Source organism: Anguilla rostrata, chromosome 1, assembly GCF_018555375.3.
Source record: "Anguilla rostrata isolate EN2019 chromosome 1, ASM1855537v3, whole genome shotgun sequence".
Taxonomy (NCBI): Eukaryota; Metazoa; Chordata; class Actinopteri; order Anguilliformes; family Anguillidae; genus Anguilla; species Anguilla rostrata.
The window spans coordinates 44,173,958-44,198,005 of NC_057933.1; the positions used below are offsets into that span (position 1 = coordinate 44,173,958).

At 48.4% G+C, this 24,048-nt stretch overlaps 1 protein-coding gene across 4 annotated transcripts in view; it reads right to left on the reverse strand.

The window, feature by feature from the left end:
* The window catches only part of cdkal1 (CDK5 regulatory subunit associated protein 1-like 1), a 373,644-nt gene that overhangs the window by 236,350 nt on the left and 113,246 nt on the right, over window positions 1–24,048 (reverse strand). For all 4 annotated transcript variants that reach the window (XM_064308720.1, XM_064308705.1, XM_064308712.1 and 1 more), the window contains one exon: window positions 21,340–21,460. In XM_064308720.1, the coding sequence (XP_064164790.1) occupies window positions 21,340–21,460 (121 nt within the window). The remainder of the gene's footprint in view (window positions 1–21,339; window positions 21,461–24,048) is intronic.

Below are 24,048 nucleotides of genomic sequence, written 5' to 3' on the forward strand. Positions count from 1 at the left end.
AGAAAAAACAGAAGACCCCTTTCCAGGACCAGCGTTAGACACCCTCAACAATTTAACAATTCAACAAGAATCCAATAAGGGCAGTAAAAACTGCAAAAGTGCCTTGTGCAAAACCAAGTAATTCAATTCAGTGATGCAAAAAAAAAAAAAGAGATTTAGTTGGAATATAAATTTTAAAAAATCTCTCCTTCCAAACTGGAGGGAATGATAAAGCTGGGTTGAGCAGAACATGGATCTTATTTCAAGCACTACTTCTCTCGACTGCCCGACTGCACACTTCAGAAACATTTCACTCAAGGAGAAAATAATACAGCTATGCAGCATCAAGACACAACATATATGGTATATTAAAAATGCTGCGACTTATCAGTGATTTATCAGAGGACACCTGTCTCCTTACAGATGGAGTGTTAAAGTGCCTTCTCCAACCTTTCTATCTAGATTACACCCTCCAGTTTCTGAAAAGCATGCTGTATGTCAAAATTGCCATTTTGAAAAGACTTGTGTTAAGAAAGGAAGTGGGAACTTGTCTGTCTCAGTCAGTCAGTCAGTCAGTCAGTCAGTCAGTCAGTCAGTCAGTCAGTCAGTCAGTCAGTCAGTCTGTCAGTCTGTCAGTCTGTCAGTCTGTCAGTCTGTCAGTCAGTCAGTCAGTCAGTCAGTCAGTCAGTCAGTCAGTCAGTGCGGTAATCCCAAGGCCAGAGCGAGCGATTGTCTGCCCTCCCTGGAAGGCCTGTTCTTACGGGCCCCAGAGGAGCGGTGAAGCGGCCGAGCGCACCGGGGCTACATGATGGCGGTAATAAAAGCGCTGCGCGGGGTGGGGGGGGGGGGGGGTTAGGGGGGTTTGGGGCGGAACAAAGCGGCCCACTGTTTTTCAGAAACGCGCACGCAAAGCGGCCGCCCCGTCCGCACACCCCCCTCCCGCTCCCGAGCAGGTACAAAAAATCACACATGACTCCATACACTGGAGACATCAATCAGCGCAGAGTGCCATTAACTCATTTTCACTGCCTGTCTATAAAGCTTCAACATGTCCGATATGATGCCTCCAGGGTTTGTATTTATTTGAATTGCTGCAAAGCTAAACAATCTCTGTGACACATCGTTTGCTTTACAAACGCTCGTTCTCTGGCGAGGGTGACATCACCGGATCGCCTTGAATCCGAAAAGCCAAGGCCCGCTGTACACCGATGCCCTCCGAGCCTTTCCCGGCACCCGATCGGGTCTCCGTCGGCCCGGCCTGCCACTGTAGAGTCAAACTCTGCATGGCGTCAAGCTGGCAAATAAAACAGGCCTCGCACACGCGTGTGCCCAGCCTGCCCGTGCCACCGTCGGCCCGGCAAAGCGCTCCAGACGCGCGCTCAGTCGTCACGCCGACCGTGAGCTCGTTCCGATTCCCGCGCAGCGCAGGAAATCGGCCGAGCGGGGCCGCCGGCTTTATCTTGTGGAAGCAGGGCCGCGGTCCGCCAGCGCCTCACAACAGGAGGACGGATCTCCTCTGCGCTCCTCTGCGCTCCCTTGCAAGCCCCCGTCACCCCGCTCAAAATACCACCCTGACCTTGAGCGCTCGCGGCCCGTTCCTCCTCCTCCTCCTCCTCCTCCTCATCCTCCTCCGCCGCGTCAGCGTTCCGGGCGCAGAACGTCTCCGCCGAGCTCCTCGGGTCAGGAGAGAGGAAATCCACACGGGATCCGCAGGCCGCGTCAGGGAGCGAACGCGCGTCAGGTCGGGTCGTCACCGCGGTTCCCTCGGAACCGGGGAGCCCGGCGGCGCGGGCGATCTGCGCTCGTTATTTTAGGGGGCGGCTCGTCTGCCCGTCAGGCGCCGGCGCGCTCCGAGCCGCAAGCGCTCTCAGGTAGACAAAGTGTTTTTCGCGCCGCGCTCGCGCGCTGCTTTCCATCACCCCCCCCCCCCCCCGCCCCCCCGCCCCGCCGCACCCTGTCTGACGGGGGTTCGGAGCGGTAATTGCGTAATTAAAGCGTAATCTGCCCGTGATCTGCGCTGGCACAGCCCGAGACGGGACGAGGCGGGAAGACGAATGGAAAGTTGGCTTTTAATTAGCAGCGCGTCTTGAGGAGTCTCTAATCCGAAGCAAAAAAAAAAAACGTTTTCAGAACCGATGGGGCTTTGGCTCAAAACAAAAATAAATACACAGATGAGAAAGAAGGCTGCTGCCAATATCTGTGCCTCTTCAATTACGCAGAACACGCCGGAGGAGGTCTCACCTTCACCTCGAATTGCCGTCATTCGATCAAGTCTAGCCAAGAAGCATCAGCGACCCAAAGGCAACAGCCTGATGGGGAGTACTGTGCTACCAGTGAACCAGAGAGAAGTAACCACGCTCGCCATATAATCACCAGAAAATTAGCTTAAAAGTGCTCCTGGACATTAAAGATGAGCAGATAAACACCTGATTTTACATAAAACCACATCATAATTTTTGAGTCCGATGCCTTAACTGCGGTGAAGCCACGCAATGGCGGACTTCGGTTTTCATTAGCAGGTTTAATGGCCGATGCAAACGCGCAGAGAGAGAGAATTTGCGGTGGTGTGTGGGAGAAAAACCTGGCACGCTTCTCATCTTTACCATTTCAATGGCGGTGAATTTCCATTTGTATTCCTGAGCAGCTATCAATCGCTAGCTTGCAGGGGGGTTCTGGAGGTGAGGAAGGGAGGACAGGGAAATTGAATAATCTGTCCGGACCAGTGAACCTGAAAACCACTCCGTGCATTTGTTTGGTAAACAGCGGTCTCGCGGCACCGGCGGGCCAGGGACATTTCGCGGGAGAGCGGCATATGTTTGCGGAGGCAGGAAGGGGGTCGAGGGGGGGCGGGGGGTGGCGAGGGGGGCGCCGGGAACGGGAGGCCCTCTGAGGCCTGCCCGCCATCCTCGGGTTTGATCTCTTCCTGCAGAAACGGCGAAAGCGCGCTCGCATCTGCGCTCGGGAAGCGCCTGGGTCCGCCCGGCCCGCGCCGCCCCTTCCCCCAGCTGAGTCCGGCCGGCCGCGCTGGCCGTCCGGCTTCTCGCTCCCCCCCCCCCTTCGCCAGACAAGCGCAAGTCCGCGATTGGCCAAGTCCTTCTCGACCAGGCCCACTGTTTTCTTTCCTCCTGAGGCAAGAGAGACAGGATTCTTCTGGGTGCTGAGTGATGGGGGGGGGGGGGCACTCTCTCACCCGTCCTTTCTAGATAACTGTGTGAGAGATCTTTTTATTATCGGAAGCAATTATTATCAGAAGCAAATTTCTTTTAATCAATTCATGATGCTACCTCAGAAATTGACTGCAGGGTATACTCGATCATTAGTAATCGCTTTTGATGGCCTTGTTCTAATTCTGTCTCTGCTATAATGTACTGTTCAGGCCATAAATTTCTATGCTATAATTGCCAGTAAAATTTAAATTACAAAGTGCACATAGGCCTACTTAATTTTGCTTTAAACTTGACTAATGACTTTTTTTTCTGTAAAGCAAAAACTTTCTACATATTGAACTTTTTTTTTCGCCTACTTTCCACGGTCATTTGTTGTGTTTTGTAGCTCTTACACAAACTGCCATGTCCTTCTGCCTCTGACATCTTGGTTATGAATGTTTCGATGACGACAACGGCAGAGGAAATTGGTATCCAAATGGATCGCCCTCACAGGGACGCGTATTAATGCCGCGAAAGTAGACAATTCCATCTTTTTTCATTCATAGGTCTATTTGCAAGAAGGCTGACGGGCCAGAAAATTAAGGCATTACCACTTCCATAGCCCAGAGGAAAGCATGCCACTCTATTCTCTTTTAAATCAAATAAGATATCCTGTCAGATTATGCTTTTGAGTAAACAAAGTGCACCTTCCATTTTATCGGCAGAAAGAAATATAAGCTGGCTGGATGCTGTACTACCCTCCTCGGACGGCGTGACAGTGTGCGAGCGTGTGTGACAGCACAGGGTGCTTGGATTGAGAGCGTGTGCATGCGCCAGAGAGAGATGTTCCCTGAATAGCAGAGACATTCATAAATGGAGATTTATGTCCTCAATAAAGCAGGCTCATTGCAATTTTTGCGTTGGCTGACTTGTGTTGGGCTGTAAACACTGAAATGGTACCTGTGGAGTGTGGAGCCACCTTTAGCCCTGCAGGAACAATAGTGCCATAAACCCTGGTCCTGTAAGATGAACTATAACCACTGTGGAATGGGACACCCTGCATGTGTGTGCATGCATCTGTGCGTGTGTGCGCAAATGTGAGAGTGTGGTCTGCACGTGCGTGTGTGTGCGTGCATGCATGTGTGTGTCTGTGCTCGTGTGTGTCTGTGTGAGGGTTCGTACATGTGTCTGTGTCCACGAGTGCGCGTGTATGTGTGCATGCTTGTGTGCATGTAAGTGTGCGCATATGCATGTGTCTGTGTGTGCATGCTTGTGTGTCTGTGCATGCGTGCCTGTCTGTGTGTGCATGCATGTATGTCTGTGTGTGCATGTGTGTAAGTGTGTGTGTGTGTGTGTGTGCATGCGTGCGTGTCTGGGTGTGCATGCGTGTGCGCTTTGAAGGAGTTCTGCACATTCACCTTGCGTGGGGAAAGACAGCCCCCTGGCAGGGAGGGAGACAGGGTGATCAGTTTCTGACGCCTCCCCACCCCCGCTTCCCGGCAAGGCCCACAACCGACAGCTCCATAAATCACCGGCGCCATACCCCAAACACAGCAAACCGTTTGTTTTTATTGTGTCTGCAAATTAATGCTAATTATATTTTATTATTGCAATAACCTCACTCACCCTGCTCTTTGAATGATGCACCAGCGCTAACAAACAAGACTGAACAAACCCTGAGGAAGATCAGACAGTCAGAAATACTGCAGTGATGTTCCGCATCAAATGAGAATCCAGCTGCATGTACCGCATAAACGCCAGCACATAGTACACAGGTTTGAGTCCTTCATCCTTATAAACAAAATCAAATATCAAGGACATTCAACACAACTCCAAATTCAAAGAAAGCCTACATACAGTAGACATCGTCTGGGACTGTAACATCCACAGAGGAACAACAGGGGGGCTTATTGGATCTATATTTTTCTTCTTTTTTTTTTTTAACTCTTCCAACAGTGATGCTTCATTCCGTTTCACTCGTTAATGAGAGTTATCTGGTACACTCCACTGAATGTGAACAACCTGGATCACATTTCACACCCCAATCACCTCACGAAATCAAACGGGGCTCCACTTAAAAGCCTCTCTCTCTCTCTCTCCCCGTCTCCCAGACTACAAAACACAGGGGCGGGCGAGCGCGCTCACTTTCAACCGGCCTCCTGGGAGGGCCAGAGAGAATGAACGTCTAATTTCTGCCAGCTATATCATTTCCCATAAACTCGGTTATGTATAATTAATCTGCAGTTTTCATTACTCAGATCACAGGAAATCAATAGCCACAATTAAATCTCTCTCTCTCTCAAAAGCTGCCGCCCTAACAAAGTTTTATCACATCTAATTTATTAATAAGGGAAGAGAGAAAACAACGATCTGTATCAGCGCACGGCGAACATCCAAGCCACATGTAAATCTTATCTATTTGCAGCGCTCCGGAGAGCAGGGGTCCATGGGCATCAATAATAGATACAAGTTAAAATGAAAATAAAATCTCTGTGGATAAAAGTTTTGATTCAAGTCCTGTAGCGCGAGCGGCAGAGGAGACCTGCAAACAGCGTTGCCGTAAACCTGCGCTACATTCGTCCTCAAACCACTTCTAATGATTTGTCCTTTGCGCGCTGAAATATTTCGCTCGCGTAATTTGAATAAATCCCTTTGCTGGGGCTGAGTGTCAGAATATATGAATATCTGAATAGTTGCCAAGTGTACACTAATCAAAATTTTATTTAAATGACTTAAAGAAAAACATTTTTTATTGAAATGAATTCATTAACAATTAAGTGCATTTTGTCGGCCTTGTAGAAGAGACTCTGTACCTCAGTGGAAGTCCTGGTTAAATAAACGTTAAATAACAGAAGCTTTGAAACTCCGTAGTGAAATTCAGAAATTACAAGGGTGTTATATAATAACTGGGAGTGTTGAATATTAAATGTTCTAAACAGCCATGAGCCATTCCATGCTGATTTCATCATCCTGCCGTGCACATTCTTACTCTTCACCCGACCTGGCCTTTCCATTACAGTCTCTCAGTGAGAGAAAGCAGCCAGACGACCTTCAGGTTCAGAGAGGGCAGTAAACAGGCCCTCTTGCTTTCAGAAAGGAGCTTGACGTCTGGGTCACGAGACCAGCCGTGGGCTGCGGGCTACAGGGCCCTCGCTGCCCAGACGTGACCCGGCCAGGCCAAACGTCAGCGGCGCGGCGAAGGGAGCCGCTCCTTACACAGGGGGGCAGGCCGGCGCACCTCCTGACCCTGGCAACCTCTCCTTGCCGGTTCCCCTCAATAGCTGTCTGACCGCGCTAACAAAAGACGGCCTGGGAATAACAGGCCCGTATTTTAAGGTCAGCGGCAGGCCTGATAAGGGCTATTGTGTGTGGGGTTTTTTTTATTTTTTCAATCCGGGTCTGCCTTTGGGACTAGACCTGTCAGGGAGCAAAATCAGTCAGGAAGCAGGCGAGAGCAGCGCCTCCTGGCCCTGACCATTCCCCCTGCCAGGCCAGAGAGTGGTGTGAATGACACGTGAGAACAGAAACGACAACAGTAACAGTCTGGGGGGGGGGGGGGGGGGGGCAGAGAGGAAAAATAAAAATAATAGAAAAAGGCTGCTCACAAAATTCCCACTGTAAGATTTCAGACAGTCTAAATACCCTCCGCATGGATTTTCGGAGAGGAAGATGGAAAAAAAGAAAAGGTCTGTGGGAAAAGGCTTGGCTCTGATTGTTCTCAGCCGGGGAAAAAAAACCAGACCCAAACAATGTCTGCCCGATTGTTTTGGCCTCCGCATAAAAATAATAAATCCAAATATATTTAGAAACTAATCCTCAAAAATATGGATCCCAGTGACAATCGTGGGATGAACTGCACTGGCTGTTTCTGTGGGCCGCCCGAGGCAACATGGCCGCTGCCAGGTAACGTAATTAATTTCACAATACCGCACATCTCCAATAAATATTCCAATCGTGTAAACTGCTTATTCAAATGAGGAGCAGCATTCTGAATGACTGAATACCAGACAGGCCTCACGGACCTGGCTCCGGTCTCTGGCACGGAGGAGTGCCGGTATACACAGACTTCTTCTTTCTGGGTTCTTTCAGACTTTCCTCGTGCAGCGACGCACTTCACCAAGCGGTCCCAAATAGTTCTGCCTTCCATTACTGACGAGGGGGAATGTCTCACAGCTCCACAAGCCAAATAAACTCAAATGTGTTTCATTTCACATATTTCTGCCGCGGGTTTGTATTTGTTCTGGACAACATTTCGGCACTCTATCTTTAGCACTAGCGGGGGAAGGGGATAGCCGTATTTATTTTAGCATGGCAATCTGTAGTGAGGTGTACTGGCTAATTTTCTGTGGCCCATTAGAGCCCCCCCCCCCCCTCCAAAACACACGACACACCTCATTTCTTACAAATCATACACTCCGATAAACTGCACTTAAAGGAGAAAATGATCATTTCTCTTTCACGGACCAGTGCAAATTATCATCTCCGCGAAAATGAGCGTTTATGGCACTAAAGACGTGCGCAACAGAACTCCAAACGGATCCCAAGGCCGTTCGGCTTCCGCGAGTATTCCTGAGGAAGAAAGACAAGGATGGGAAATGCCTCACAACAAAGGCCGTGGGAAAAACCCGCATTTTCAGGAAACTCCTTTTTTCCTGTCCCCTCGAACTCGACAGCAGCCTTAAAAGCGAGCCCATTAAACCGCTGTTATGTTTTTTGCGTCGGCCTGATGTGAGCTGTACCACCGACAGCGGTCTTCACCAGTTCCACGACAAACCATCCGACTTCAAACACTGCACATATTCATCCAATATAAGTACAACCGCAGACGACACTTTGATCCTTATTGTTTCTAGGAGGTTCTGGCCTCGTCTTAGCAGCTGCGCTACCTATGGATGTTTTGTCATCAACCACATGCCATGCCATGAATATTCATAATGAGCCGGCAAATCAGATCACTTTGAAATTCAACAACAACAGAGGCGGAACTTTCAAAACCACTCTTACGTGGCTGACCATCTGGTCAGTACGAAGACTACAATATAGACTACAACCCAGTCGAGCAAAACTAGGGGGAAGCAGACTACGGAAAAAGGAGGCCAAGCGTCTACAAAGCCCACTTACTCCAGTTTGCATTCTCACACAATTTCAGAAAACGCAGCACTACAGAGTGCTGGTACGTGGAAAACTGTACGCAGGAAAATCGCACTGATAAATGAAAGTGTGTCACAGCGCGTCATTACAGGAAATTTCACTGATGTGACGCTATTCTGTTTCTTTCTTCTTTGTCGCTGTAGGGAGAAGTTTTTTTTTTTCCATGCGCTGTGCACATCTGCCTCCACAAAGAAACGCCTCAGAACTTTGCGAGGCTTAGTGGTCCTCTGCCAAGAGCCATCAGAGTCGCCCTTCAAGGAGCTGGTGATGAAAACGCCTTTCGGCCCGGAGCCAGAATCTAATAATTACTCTTACACTCTATCAAACCCCGGAATAGGATATTCAGCCCTGCCAGGGGGGCCCGTATGGGTGGCCAGGCCTTTCAGATAAATGAAAAAGAAAACAAATTCTACGCGGACAAAACCTCCACACTGTGCGGGACTTTGTGTCAAACAAACCAAAAAGGGTCAAAGTTTACATTACATTTACCAGCACTGAACTGGGTCATTATACTTGGCTGGTCTGAAATGGGTGGAGCCAATGTACGGGAGGGACGTGCAAGTGATGGTGAAATCATTTGGGCTAAGACCGAGGCTCCTGGATTTCCATTGCTCTGCTTCAGACAAAATTTTTCAGTAATCCGAGAGAATTTCAGCAGCATCCCACTACCAAATGCCATAATCACCCTGACACCGTCTTAAAAGTAAATTGCATCTTTGCTTCCCTCTAAAAACAGGCTACAAAAATGTCAAATTTAATATAAGAGGCAACTCAAATGCTTCAATCACCTTAATGTGGTCCCATTCCGCGAGAAACAAGATACCGTGGGCACCCACCTCCCTCCGCCCCCCGTTTCTCACCCTTAACTAGAAAGATAAATAGACACGTCCGCTTCCCCAGCACAACAAGCTGCCTGGAGTCCCCGCACACTACCCCACGGCTCCGTAAACTGGGTTAGCTATCCTCGCAGGTGTTGTTCCAGCCGCAAAGATGGCTTCAGGGGTCACAATTACCGGGTCGTCCTCCGCCTCCCGCCTGACAGACCTCTACATCATCAAGCGCGCGTCGTCTCCTCCTCCTCCTCCTCCTCCTCCCCCCCCTTCCTGACACAGTGAGACTCCTGCCACGCTCCCCCCGCTCCGTTCCCCTTTCCGTCTTCCTGCGGCTCGTCTGATTACCCGCTCCGAAAGCTGTCCTCTCCGCGCGTTCTTCCTGCCGCCCCGCGTCGCACAGCGTGAGCAATGACGGATTCTGCCATTTCCCCCCCAGCATGCACCTTGGCCCCTTCTCTCGCTATTTCCCCGGGCCAGGCGCACACCTTGTTTTCGTCCTGTTGTTTCGGTAACTGGGAGAGCATCGTCAAATTCAATTAATGAAATGCTTGAAGTGCCTTTTTGCAACTTACAAGCAACCTACAGGCAAAACACTAATCGGGATGCGTTGGGGGGTCCTGTTGTCGAATGGTATTGTAATTGAAAACTTTTGCACAACAGCACAACAGATGGTAATGCTCTCAGTTTTGAAAAAGAGAATCAGTCATCAGCAATCTATACATCATCAGTGTTATACATATTAATCATCCCGGTCTCATCATGTTCGGCAAATGTCTCATAAATTAATGAAGTTTGTTCAAAATCCTACGTAAGGAAACCATAAAGCTCTGTTGGTGAATGAAATAAAAAGTTTTCTCCATTTCTGAAAGTTGTACTCTAGGGGTTGGACACAGTTTTGTGGGAAGGATTTTGCATGAGATCAATGACGGGGTCTTAAAAAAATAAGATAAAACAATGACTAGCAAGCTTCCACGCTTATACTAAGCAAAAGATTCAGCAAAAACACCAGTGAAAAATGGAGGTATACATTAATGAAGTGTGATCGGTAAACCTTTCTAACATTTGCACATTAGTGTTCAGAAGTGTTTGTGGCAGATATATATGCTGACTACATGCTGACATTGTCAGAAATCACATCTTCCCATCTATACATAAATCCACCTGATCAATTTAGCTCACCATTTCAATTTATACACCCACAATCGAAGTGCCCTGATATTGCTACAGGGCATTTGAGGATTCCACATGACTCTGTTGAATTACATTTTTATTTTTAATGGGGAAAAGATTTAATAGGTGTAGAATTAAATTAATTTTAATTTAATTTAATGTAATAGGTGTAAAAATTAATACAAAAATCTAATGAAACTAATATTGTAAATCAATTTGAAATTTAATTGAATTTCATAGGTGTTCCCAGGTGTACCACTGCCAAAACTGCTTAAGACAATATTGTTGACGCTACATCTAACGAACCGAAACGTTAATCACAAATTTCAGTCAAGACTACGAGCTTTGGCAAAACCTAACAACGACCTGAGGCTTCCCAAAGGCCAGCCAAGAACTGGGGCAAGAAAAGATGGTGGTGTCTTTCCCTTTCTTTTTATTTCCCCAAAGTTTTTGCTCTTAGTTCTTCTTTATTTTTTTTTTATTAGCACAATTTAAGGTTTTTATTGGCTTCATATTCACTGTACATCAGAGACTACAATAGTGGCCAGTAGAGCATGCTCCTCCCACTCACTCTCTCCATTCTCTCTACACTGTCCTGTCCAACTGAAAAAGCTCTGAAAATATATACTTAGATGGTAAAATAGCTGAAGTCAGTCTTGCTCAGTTCACAACAGAAAAAGGGATAATTAAATACCACAAATATCTGGAGCTAATGGATTAATCAATTAATATTAAATTGTACACCTGGCCACCTGCCCTCATTATATCACATAATTCAAATTGACCCATAGAAGTGACCATATTTTCCAGATGGTTCCGTTACAGGTTGCAGGTCAGCTTTTGCCAGATAAATTAGAATAATTAAACAGTCTCTATGAGAAATATATGCAGCGTTATGTTTCAAAAAGGTAGGCCTGCATATACATGTATGGGGCCATTTTGTGAGGGCTTTCAGCTGAGTGAACTCCACTCAGGAAGGGCTGAAGGCGAGCTTCCAGTAGCGCTGGAACTTTCCGCAGCGCCAAAATAAATGTCAAAATACGCCCACGTTTTCACTGTTTAAATCTGGGATACAACCGATGGCTCTACTGTTGATACTGATATTAGTTGATATTTGCAAACCCCCTACACACCGTATAATTTCAAACCTACGGTATGCCTCCCAGTCTGACGAGAGATACCCAAGAGCACACTAATGCGCTTCCATGATAAGCAATGGAAAGGTGTCAAACGTACCGATATGAGCGGTCTTACAGGATAGAGGTTTTCTGTAGGAAGCTGCATAATCAAGCAGGCAGGGGTGACTGTTCAAAAGTGTTTCCTCATAACAAACACAGCGGTTGCCAGCCAGAATTCAAGCCTGTGGATTACAGTATGATTTTCACTCTCAAAATATCTGTTGTTTTCAACACTTGGTCTGAGCGATCGGCTAAGACAAAGATTTAGTGGATTTACAGCTGGATTTGGATTGGAAAGCGTCCAATGGGAACGTGCACTGGGAAGGGGAAAGTGTCCAATGGGAATGCGCAGGCCTGCCAGACCATAAGCTAATGCGTTTTACATTTCACATCAGCGTGATTAAAATAAAATATAAACGGGGACGGCAGATAAAAAAATCCCCCTCATTAATTGTTTTCACATCTTTCTGCTGTTGTTTTTGCTTCCTAGCTACTGCAGTTCCATTGGGTACTGTTCAAATGTTGAAAAAACACAGCGTATTTTTGTGTAAATTTAGTATTTAAAGAGTATGAGATTTTGGAACTCTCGTGCTCACAATACTCTTGTACAGTATGTCCAATAGCATTACCCTGACAAAATATGAAAGCCCTAAACAATGTTATAAACAACAGATTTTTTTTTTGTTTAGTTTTTAACAGAAACTCTTTACATGCTTTGAGATTTGTTTCCGGTTTTATGACTGAAAGTTACCAGAACTACTGTATGCGGCGATGCCTGAAGACACGCCCCACCATACCCTCAGTGTGTATTCAGTCTCCCGCAAAAGGCACAACGCCAGCGTCCCGTCATGGAGCAGAGTGCACGTGGCCGTCATGTGCTCGTGGTTTTGGAGGGAAAAGTTCACGAAGCATTTGGCCAGCAGCGACATGTTAATGTTGACCTTTGTTTGAAAAGCAGGAGCACGGTTCTCAGAGAGGAGAAATAAAAAAACAGTCAACTGCAGGCGGCACGGGTTCACCTGCTCCCTCCAACATGCTCACAAAACAAAACGGCACGTAAGGAGACGCATCTACATTTACGACTGCGCGTCTTACCGTTCAGATGATGCCCACGTACAGAAGGATGTTTACTGAGGCCGCACACAAAAGTTGACCCTGTAACCTACCGGTGCATTTTTCTCAGTGTTACATCACACCACCATTTCGCTTACAGGATTTTGTCATGTGCTGTAGATTATACACACACACAGAATGGATAGGACCCCACAGTCTGGTACTGAATCCGTATCATACCAGTGCCAGTTTTGGCCGGCAGCAGCACAGGGTGACACATAACGGGCTCCTGCTTCCCCGGAGAAGAGAGGGTTTCAGTCGGCCAGAATCACCACATCTCATCGCTCATTAGCCCCCCCCCCCCGCCCCCCGCTGATCGCTGATGTACTGCACGCCCACTGTCTCCCCCCCCATTCATGTCTGTGGGAGCCCCAAGTGCAAATATTATGGCCTGATAAGAAGGTGCAGAGACATCACGTGCTTCTTTAGAAAACACATGCTTGTCTGCACTCTCCCCAACTGATAGCGGGGGTTGCAACAATGAGCACTGGGATATCTATCTATACATGTCGCGCACACAAGATAAACAAGCCCATGTTTAGGTCATGCTTTTTAACAAAGCCGTGATCAAAGCTACCCATCGGTCTGTTAAAAACATGTTAAAAACACGCCAAGGGGAGTCATTCAATGTCACCACATTCCCTCCCACTTTGCACACATCACAAATGCCTGTGAAGGCTGGGCCATTTAAAAAAAAGGGTGAAGGGGGATAATGGTTGGCAATGGGGGCGGGGGCTGAGGACTGACGGAGGGAGAGGAGAGAAAAAAAAAAAATCCCATAATGCTTAATAATGTTCTTTCCAAATAAAGCAGGGCTCGAGGCCAGAGGAAAGGTCTGAAATGGCGATAAGTAGGGACTGAATGACTGATAGTGTGCCTGAGCGGCGGAGACGGCGAAGCGTAGTTTCGCCCAGGAACAAAGAGTGCTCTATCTAACGAGCCTCCAAATGTCAGCCCTGATGTCACTCCTGCCTCAGAAGCAAATTAAAACCGAAAATTGCAATATCTTCGGACGGAGGGGCACGCAAAGACTTTCGTCTGAGCACAGGCCTGGCCCAGTTGTTTTAATATGCAACGTACTCTCCTTTTTTGTTTAAATGAAACGCATAAATATGGAGCCAGTTAGTGGGCCCAAGATGAATGGTTTACTGTCCCCTTCCATGTTCATGTGATGCTGGTGAAATGTGAGGGTTTTTTTTTTTTTTCCCCTGACGTGAAGCCGCAGTTTAATTTTGTGCAATCGCAGACGAACTGAATAGAAAAGCACTCCTAAGAAGCGCTTCGCTAAATGGGAGAGTGACATGTCATCCGGTCAAAAGTTTCCACAGTTTAAAGTTGCAAGCGACCTCAGTTGACTGCACGTGGCCGTACTTCAACGGTGAAACGAAACGGAGAAACACCCCGAGGAAACCTTCAGCATGTGACAAGCCCAAACAAACCGACCATAATGAATACCGTCACTGTTTAAAACACGACTTCAACGTCAGCTTTACATTTTCAGTCTGCATTTTTTTTTTCCTTCTTCTTTTCTTTTTTTTTTTTTTCCACATCCAAAGACAACACATGGTGTAACTGAGAACGCCTTCAGTGAAAAGCAAGCCGAGCAAGTTTTCCATTTCCTTTCAACAGTATGAAAAGAAAGCCCAGCGTGGAACTTTGTTGTGTTCCTCGAGCTGATGCAATCAGCGGGGCGGCGATGCTCTCAGACAGAAAGCTGCTGCACGGAAGCTTATGGCAACTTCGCAGCCAACGGAGAAACAAATGTGATGTGTACAAATCTACACCCCGCCATCTGGAATCGCCGTGTCTGTCTGCCTGCTTAATGCTGGGTTCGTTTTAAAAAAATAAAATAAAATTTTTAAAAAAACATGCTGTCGGTGTGCGATTGGCAGGCCCCAAACATGTGACTCTCGCAGCTGTCCATTAGCCGGAGGGGTAAAGTTGCCAGGCAGTGGGTGGAGAAGTTTTCAGAGATCCCACACAGACCAGCGGAGCGCTGCACGTGTCAGGCTTCAGACATGATAACTCCAACGGCACGGGTTGACTGAGTGCAAACGAATCACTGCACCGAGACTGGCCTTTTCAGGCTGGAGACATAACAATGAAAAGAAACATGTGTTACAGTAACAGTGCAGGCTAATCTATCAATGTATACAGTGCTTTTCATGGCAACTTCCTTAAAAAAAATTGTTTCCCCCTAATCGTTATTGCAAAAAATCAATTTGGCCTTGCTGAACACCTACAGCCCTCTTATAGTGGATGGCACTCCATAGTGGCATCAAAAACACGGTTCCATAAACCCCGATAACACATTAAAAACATGTGGGGGGGGGGGGGATCCTGCTTATTTACCCTTAATCTGGAGGCAAAAGCCCTATTAAAAAGGAAAAAAGAATCCAGCGTGCCCCGGAATGACACGGAGGTAGCGGGTTAAAACCTCTGCCGCCATCTGGCCCCGGCGGAAAGCCCACTATTTTTCAAGCCTATTTAGGGCTGGTGAGTAAGCCTCGCTGCTGCTGCTGCCGGCCTGACTTCTGCAGACTTGCACAAACATTCAGAAAATGTGATTCCATCACGATCACCGCGGTCTGGCAACGCCGCGGGGGGAAAGAGTGCCCCGCGGAGGGCATCCGAGGACAGGACCCCTGCGCCAGCGCCGTCGCTCCCGGAGAGAGAACCGGGCCGGCCTGGGAAACCGCTCCGAAGGGAGAGGGCGGGATGGGGCAGGAAAAGGGCTGGAGCGCTGGAGGCTCCTGTGCTTCCACGGGACATTGCAGACTCTGGGCAAAGTGTCAGATTACCACTGCTCCCCTGCGGTGCTGAATCAGACCAACCCCGACTGATGTTTATTCTTACATGCAGTATGAGACTCTCCTACGTTATACTGAGGCAGTGAACAAAACAAGGAAACTGAACAGCGTTCCAAAAGTGAAATGATCCGTAATGGCACAGAGCAGCACCTGAATCGGCATTTTCCACTTCCACCCACCAAACACGAGTCCGCTGACAATCTCAGAGAAGTGGCGTCAGGATCCTACCGCAGAATTCCACAAGCCGGTGCATGTGGGCCATGCCGCCTCCGGTGGCCCCACACCCAATTAAAGGGCAGTGTTCAAGCTAAAATTTTGAAAGGATTTACAATGCTGGACTCATGGAGAGGACACTTTTTTTAAAAGACCAAAAATTGTTCTACCAGCTGCAAAGGCAGAAACGCAGAGAAACTGAGGTCTTAAGCCATGCCCCCGACAAAATGCCTTTTTTTCCTCAGCCAATGACATGACAGCATAAGACTCTCCCTGCTGAAAAGAGCTATAACATAACATAACATAGCAAAAGCTAGTCAGTCACTGAGTCGACATTCCCACTCCTTAGAACTTACTTACTTGGCTATATAATGGATGCTTTATGGTTTTCGCAAGCTATATGGATGTAAGGCTAGCTAAATGACTCAATTTGTTTAATGTACGATACATTTTGTTTGTATTACTATTTATATTGCATTTATTTGCAGGTTTAATTTTATTCATGTATGCATTATTGTATGAGTTAACACACTCACTGGTGAGTGGCTTGCATTTCTCTGGCTTCATTGCATGTTTGCTGGCTAGCTGAACATCATACAGTGCACTTCCATACAACTGGGGGGGAAATGGCCACAGTTTAATAAACTCATTAGCTTCTTTTAACTTGCTAGTTCTCACTATCATTATGCAAGTGTTTGTGCCGATCCTTCTTAATTCTCCTCCTTGCCTGTTCCGGTCCCTTGGACAGTGACCAAGAACTAGTCCACCTAGGCTGAGGGAATTTTATTACTAGTTTTACACGGCACTATAGCTATCTCACTCTGGGGAAGGCGTGACTAATGTAATTCAAAAAAGGGCCAATGTTGGTATTTATTTACTTCATTTCATTTAACCCTTATTTAACCAGGAATACCCATTGAGATCAAAATCTCTTTAACACATGGGACTTGGCATAAAAGACAAAGTTAAAACAAGACAGTTCACAATCAAATATCCAATTACTAGATCATTCTACACATTTTATTTCACTGGGGTGTTAATAGAAAAGTTTTGGCATTTTTCTGGCATTTCCTTTGGTTCACTGCACATATACATATAGATCAGGGGGGTGGTTTGTAGAGGACTGGAAGTCTACAAGGGCTCATTTATGATGTCTGTGTCATAAATGAGTGCCTTATCTGGTGAAAACAAATCTGAGTCTTATTGGGGTGGAGGGCGATTCAAACACTCACCTGTAATGCAAAATGTACAGCTGAATTATTTAAACTTTTCTGATTCTTGCTTTGGTGTTTATACGATTAAACCTTTTGTTGAGTCTGAGGAGAGTGTAGTTAGTTTATGTTTGTACACATGTGGTGTCTGGCTGGAGGAGTAGCAAACACAAAAGATCAGGCTGGACTCCAAGCATCAGCGACAGGTAGGATCGGCAGTTCAAAAGGTCAGGACATAGCAGGGGCAGGGGATGACTGGCAGAACCGTTTAGTCCCTGTCACTGATCACACTACATTAGGCTGTCTGCTGCTCAGGGATTAAGAGGCGCTGCTAAGAAGCTCAGCAGGAAAATTATCCCCCCTTACATGCACTCAGATCTGTTGACAGTGACATCTTCTCCTTTATGGTCAAGGAGAAATATAGAAGTTTCCACAGATTTTTTGCATTAGGCTGTAAAATCAGAAACACACAAAAAGCAAGTAAAAAAAAGGAGTGTGCTGTATCATTGATATCAGTGCATTTAAATACTTTCAAAAAGCTTATCTTGGGTATGAAAGAGTATCTGTCCCATTGTTAAAATGGCGTGCAAGCACGTTCTGCACGTAGGCAACGTGCCACGGTGACAGTTCACCTCTTGGTTGAATGCAACTGTTGAGAAAACATCCGCTTATTTGGGGAAAACAGCAGTAAGGTCAGGGTGGGAACCGAACAACAACAGCAGCATCCTCGCTGACAGAGAAAATGCATTTTCCCAGCCCACTCTGGGGAAGAGGGGGGGGAGGACAGCCTGGGTAAGAGGAGCAGGATTATTCCCTGCATAAATTTTAAAATGTGGCAAAAAAAAAGAAAACGCAAATTTATGCAGCGATACTCTCAAGCAGCAGAGAGCACTTGTTTACGTGCTAGAGGATGTGCGCTCGAAAGAAATGAGTAAGAGCAGCACACTTTGCACCAGCCACTGAGTCAGCCTGAGCTAACGCGGCCCGTCCACGACAGCCCTGGGTCCTTGTTCGCGCTCTCGCTTACAAGGTGCGATGTCCCTCATCTTTCACATGTCAAAAGCACTCCAGCACAGGAGTAAAAAGATACAGAATATCTGCTGCAAAACTGCCTTCTGCATGCAGCATATGGCAACAGCAATCAGAGCGACATGAGTCACATAGGTCATGCAAGTCCACCCCCCCTCCACTACATTTACTGTGTTTGATGGCTGTCTCACTCAAGTAAACAAATGGCTGCTGAACCTTCAGACAAATCCAGCATCCTACACCGATGATGTCCCCCTGCGGAAAAAGATTTGGATTGCTGCAATCCAAATACAGCGAATACAGCGTTCCACACCCGTATTTTCGGATTTAATTATGATAATTAATCAAAAAGAGCAAAGCGAAGGGAAGCGTCCCAAAACGACTCGCTGCGACTGCAGGAATCGTACCTGCGTCTCGAGGCGTCTCCTCGTCTAATTTTGTCTCTAACTGGCGCCCAGAGAGAGGGTTGTAATTAACCCGTCGTTATGCAGGGGAATTTGTACCTCGCTGTTGTACAAATTCAAAGATTAAAGGTACAACATCAAAGCGAGAGGAGCCGGTCCCCTCGGTCCCCTTCCCCTCTCCTGGGTGCAGCGACAAACTGACACGAAAAAGACGGCGCCTCTAGACTCATCCGCAGACTCACCCATCGCACCACACACCGTTTGCTTTTCTGACGTTTGCAATCGAAGAAACTTCTGTTTGGCTAATTGAACCCAGGCTTAATATGGGGGGGTCACCACAAAACAGAGCCTCACATTTCTCATCTCTCATGATAGACACGGGGAACGCAGTCTCCAGGGGACCTGGAATTTACTTAAACTAGCGTTGTTTACCAACGGAAACTCTTCGCCTGATAACGTCTGAGCGCGTAACAAGATGACCTCCTCGCTACCTCGGGAAACGCCGCTGCCTTTGTTGCCGAAGCACAGACGCGGTGATGAGGCGCACTTAATTTCCATTTAACGAGGGAGAGAATTCTCCGACGGACTCGGGGGGAGGGGAAGCTATTTTTACAGGGAAGAGCAAGCAGCGAGCGCCCAGGCTCTCAAAGGAGGAAGCGCGGCTCCCTTTAGAAAGCCTTTAAAGAGACCCATCTCTTCTTATCGGTCCCGGCCATTGCTGTAATTGGAAATGACAGACCCATATAGGTACAAGGGGCCTGGATATATGAGCTCTGGTCAAAGTGGATACTGGCAAAGTTCAAAGGCGTAACCCGGACAGCCCTTCAGAGCCTCACACCTCTGAAAATAAGAACACAATCACAAGCCAGCAGAGTGATAAATTGGGTTCCATACTTCAGTGATCATTTTATGCTTACATCCCCGTATCTGCCCTGAGACCTGCTGTGGCCGGGATCCATTACCGCGTGCAGAGGACACGAGGGCGCGAACGGGGGGCTCCCCGACGACGCCGCCGCGGCGGGACACGGGCCGGCCTTGTAGGGCAAACTCAAAAAGTAAGGAGGGGCGCAAAAAGAGAACCTTTATTTACTTTTAAATTGGATTTGGAATTTACCAAATCTGAATCTTTTTTGTGTTGGGGGGGGGGGGGCTGTGGTGTGTGAGCTTCAGAAATGAAGGCAAAGGGGTTTGGGGTACGGCAGGGAGGTGGGAGGGATAGACAATATAAAGTCGCTTTGCAGGAGAGATGAGTCCAATCTCTGGTGTGGAGGGTGTTGTGTCGAATGCATTGGACAAGGCTGATTGTGGAAATCAGAGAAGCTAAGGGCCGGTCCGGCTGGCCGGCTGGCTGAGCGGGGGGGGCCCCGCGGCGAAGACCAATAAACAGAGAGGAGACTGTCCGGCCGAGGAGGAACATGAGCAGGAATACTGATGGCTTCAGGCTCCCTCGCCCCCGGGCCCCGTCCCCTGGCTCAAAGGTCCGCGGGCCCCGCGGCGGCAGGTTAAGAGCCGCGCAGGTGGCGGGGCTCCCGAATTACAGCCCCCCCCCCCCCCCACCCCCCTGTTCTCAGCCCCGCCGTGGGGGTCAGGGGGTCGCGGCTCTGTGCAGGAAACCGAAAATGAACTGGCTGTTCTCTCCGCACAACGGCGCGCTCTCTGCCCACGGGCCGCGGGTCCTGACCTTCCGCCCGCCTCCTCTAACGCGTGTCAGAGTGCGCGTGTCAGAGCGCGCGTGCTCTCAGCCAAACGGGAGAGGACAGGGGCCTTTTTCCTGGGAGCTCTGCGGCTCTTTTTAATGAATCTGATTTGAGCGATTTCTCGCTCGTAGAGGAAAGGGTTTTTTTCGCGAGTCGACAGCCGTCCGGCAAACGGCCCTTCGGGGTGGCACGTAATTGGTCGGGGGTATCGCCCGGGGAGACGGGGGTTTCGTCGCGGGCGCGCCCTCCGTCTCGCTGCGCGAGGGCGACTCCTGTGGCCGTCCCGGGGCCTGCAGTCCGCCTGAGGGGTTCAATCAAGCGTCTTATTATAACTTCCCTCCTCAGAGAGCCCTGGAGAAAAGCAGTCAGAGGAAGTCTTGGGGGAAATCCGCGCGTCTACTTTCTTCTCTTCCCCCAAGGAGCCGAGGCCACTCCGGCTGTTCTACTGATCAAACAAACCGACGAGGAGCTCTTTCCCCATTTTAGACAAATAGCGGGAAATTATCAGGGATGAGCACTTTACATTGCGTTTCGGAAGCTTCGCGCCTGCTGACGCAATCCACCTTCAGTCTGAACCCACAACCCTCTCCCTGGCTTTTAAAATACACGCCAGAAGAACGTCTGTCTGAGCTTTGCAGAAGGAAAAGCGCAAACCATTTACCATCTTAACCTTGCTGAAGGAGAACTGTTCCTTTACCGAGAACTTTCCAGAGTCTGGCGCACAAGGCCAGACAAGTGACGAGCTCAGAAAGTTTAATGGAGTTCAGTGACTCTTCAATGGAGAGCAAAAAGGCGCATTATTACAGGTAGAGCTATTTGCCCGCTGACAGACAGTAAAATGTGCAGCATTAAATGAATGGTGATAGAGTACATTTTACTCCTATAAAAACTGTCAAATTTGGATTAATGCATTTTAGAGCTGATTCTACATTTCAAATTTCTGACAATTCACCAAATACCTACCTCCAGTTTCTCCCAGTGTTACACAGCAAAGTGCCTGATTTGTATTTCTAAAAAAAATTAGGCTTGTCACACTCATTTAAAGTCGACATCACTTTCTGTTTGAGTTCAGAGGAATCCAATTAAAGCCCTGAAATAGTGGGAGTCACCTGCAGCTCGATAATGAAATAATAAGCAAAGCAAACAGATTTGATTCTCAAACACAGGCACGTACACGCACGCACGCGCGCACACACACACACACACGCACGCACGCACACACAGTCTGAAAATGATACAATCAAAAGCCCCGAGGGGTTCAGATCATTTCGGTTTCAAAGGGGGACCCTGGGGGGAGCAGGGGAGCCCGCCACGACGCCGAGCTGTGTCGGCGGGAAGGCAAGAGAAATTGAATTCTCAGGTGATGCTGAATATTTTATGAGAGAGGTTTTTGAAAACAGCTTACCCGGTATTGATGGAAATGATTTCTATCAGTGGGTTCTTCCTAATCTTCGGCAAATCCAATCGCGCTCCCCCCAACCGCTTTCCATTATCCTTTTTCTGACCCAACAGGCGCACCGAGTGACCTTCAAATGAAACATATAAATACTAGTCATAACACTTCACCAGAATACATTACCCAGAGCTAATGCACAGCCACCCCCCCCCACCCCAACCCGCTCCCAGCGTCGCTGTAGGCCTGAGCAGAGGGGGATTTATTTACATTGTTGGTGGACAAAAGGCTGAAATGCCTCTTCGGCAACTTGGCGAGGTTTCCTCTCGGGAAGGACGACCCGGCGGAGAGCCGCAGACGGCGGTGTTCGCTGGGCCCGTCCGCCGCAGCCTCGCATGCGGACAAGAACACTTACCATCGAGGGAGGGAAAAAAGGCGCAGATGCAAAGCGTTGTGTGGTGTCTATGCACGAGTCTCTTTTCTCTGGCGCGCGTGCGGCCTGCGTTGCAGTTAAAGCTGAAGGAACGTATACCGCGCGGCAGCGGGGACGAAGCGTCGCGCCCCGGGGATGAACGCGGTACAGACCGACGAGCGAGGACATCGTGTCGCGGTGCCCGGGAAAACGGCATCTCCACGACAATGCGCGCCTACCCTTTCAATTCCAAATTACGAAGGTTAAGGGAGGAAATTATGCACTAGGGCAGTTCCAAGAGCTCGAGAGCTTTGGACTGAACACGCAGTGCTGTATTCCTGTTCGGAGTTCAGGCCGTCTCTCAGCGATGCCACCGAGACAGGCGCACAACGTGAGCCTCGATCGACAGCACACGCGGACCGGCGGGGCTGCAAAAGGCACCGTCCCCGTTCCGGGGTCCGTCCCATTCCCGAAATGCGTCCTGACGGCGCGACCTACGGTTAACGCCTGTGGCGCGTCTGCGGCTTAGCGTGGAAACCGGGGGCCTTTGCCAAACTGCTTTACGCGCAGGGCCGCTCGCCTATTTCCCAAGGTTCTTTGCTACGCACTGGACAGCGTTCTCCATCGACTGTCCGCTGGGTACGAGGAAAAAAATGAACACCTCAGACAGCGCGAGCGTCATCTTGAGGCCACCGAACGGCGGAGCGGTACAACCGCGCTGAAACCCCAAAATTCAATTTCAGGGTTTTCCTGAACGAGACGCCCCGGGTAACAAACGATTTTAACGGCCCGCGGTCCGAGCTCCGCGTCGCCGGCCCATCTCAATAAACGTGTTTACCAGAGTTGACCCGGAGCGGTAATTATTTTACCGGGATACGGAGACGGTGAGTGATAAACGCCACGAAACCCGGCTCCCCTTTCTCCCTTATAAATTTAACAAGACGCAAACCAATTTTGGCCATAAAGTCCGATTACTCCACGACTCCGACCTCTAGCGCTGCGGCACGCAGGTGAGGATCGGGGGGGGGGGGCAGACAGGGCGAGAAACAGAACAAACGCACGTCGACCCGCGAGGGTCTCTCGTAAGTGCCGGGACTTTCTTCGGCGCTTTTTAATAAAGCAGCGCGGGAGATGAATCCGATAACAAGGCGGCTAATGCCTTTCATTGTGTCAAAAGTTCACGCCGCTGGTCCGATTGCACCACTCACATCACGGGGAGAATTTAATTACATCCCCGCGCCTTTATGCATTCAGAAGTACGTGCCGTGAACTAATAACATTCGCTAAATAATTCACACAGCCCATCTACATGCAAATAATTGGGCCGAAAAAAAAAAAAAAAACCTCATGCTAAAGGTATAACAAGTAATTTTCTGATTCATTGGTTCAGTGAGAAGTCGGGGATCTGAAACCATTGTGTTCTCCCCCCCCCCACCCCGCACACATCTTCCCTTTTTTTAAACAGATAAACAGAGGGAGCTCCAGAGACTGAGCCTGCCCCTGCCCAACTGCATTCCCATTAATATTTCATACGGCAGGTAAGAGTGTGATTGCGAGAACACCAGTCAATGCCTCACTCGGGGGACCGGCGGACCAGGGGGGAGCGTTTAAACGCACCCCTTTTCAAAATGAGCCCCGGAGAGAGAAAAGGCACTGAGCAGCATCTGTCATTTCTGTCAGCTGGATCCCCCCCCCCGCCGACCCCCCGCCCACGTATGTTCTGAAGTGACAAATCCAGCGAAACCTTCATTTCCTAAAAGGCCTACTCCACACGCAGAGGACAGGAATGCATTATCTGGTTCAATTCCTTACGCGGGCACATTATCTCCGCCCCCCCCCCCCCTTCGCAGACACAAATCGCGTTCCGTTTTTAATAATGTGTGCATTTATTCTGAGGCCTTTATACAAAATGGGCCCCTAAATCGATGCCTTGCTCACGCTCTCCGTACGCTAGACGCGACCGTGTGCCACCGCAGGGCGTCGGTATAAACCGGGGAGGCTAATAAACGGAACGTTCCAGTAGGACCAACGTTCCCCATCGCACTCTCAACAGGTGCTCCAATGAGCACGCACACGCACGGTGTTTATGGTAATAGAGTCTATTATCTTTTAAATAGACCAATGTCAGGAAGCCTGAAACTGATGTGTTGCTAAACATTTTCTCCAGTTCACATTCCTGATATACCTCTTTCAATCATTCTCTCCATTTTTTGAAAAGCTGTCAAATGGAAAGCTGTAATATTCTCTGATTTTAAAAAAACATTAATGCAGTGAGGCAGCTGCACTGACGATGGTAAGGTAAGACTGTT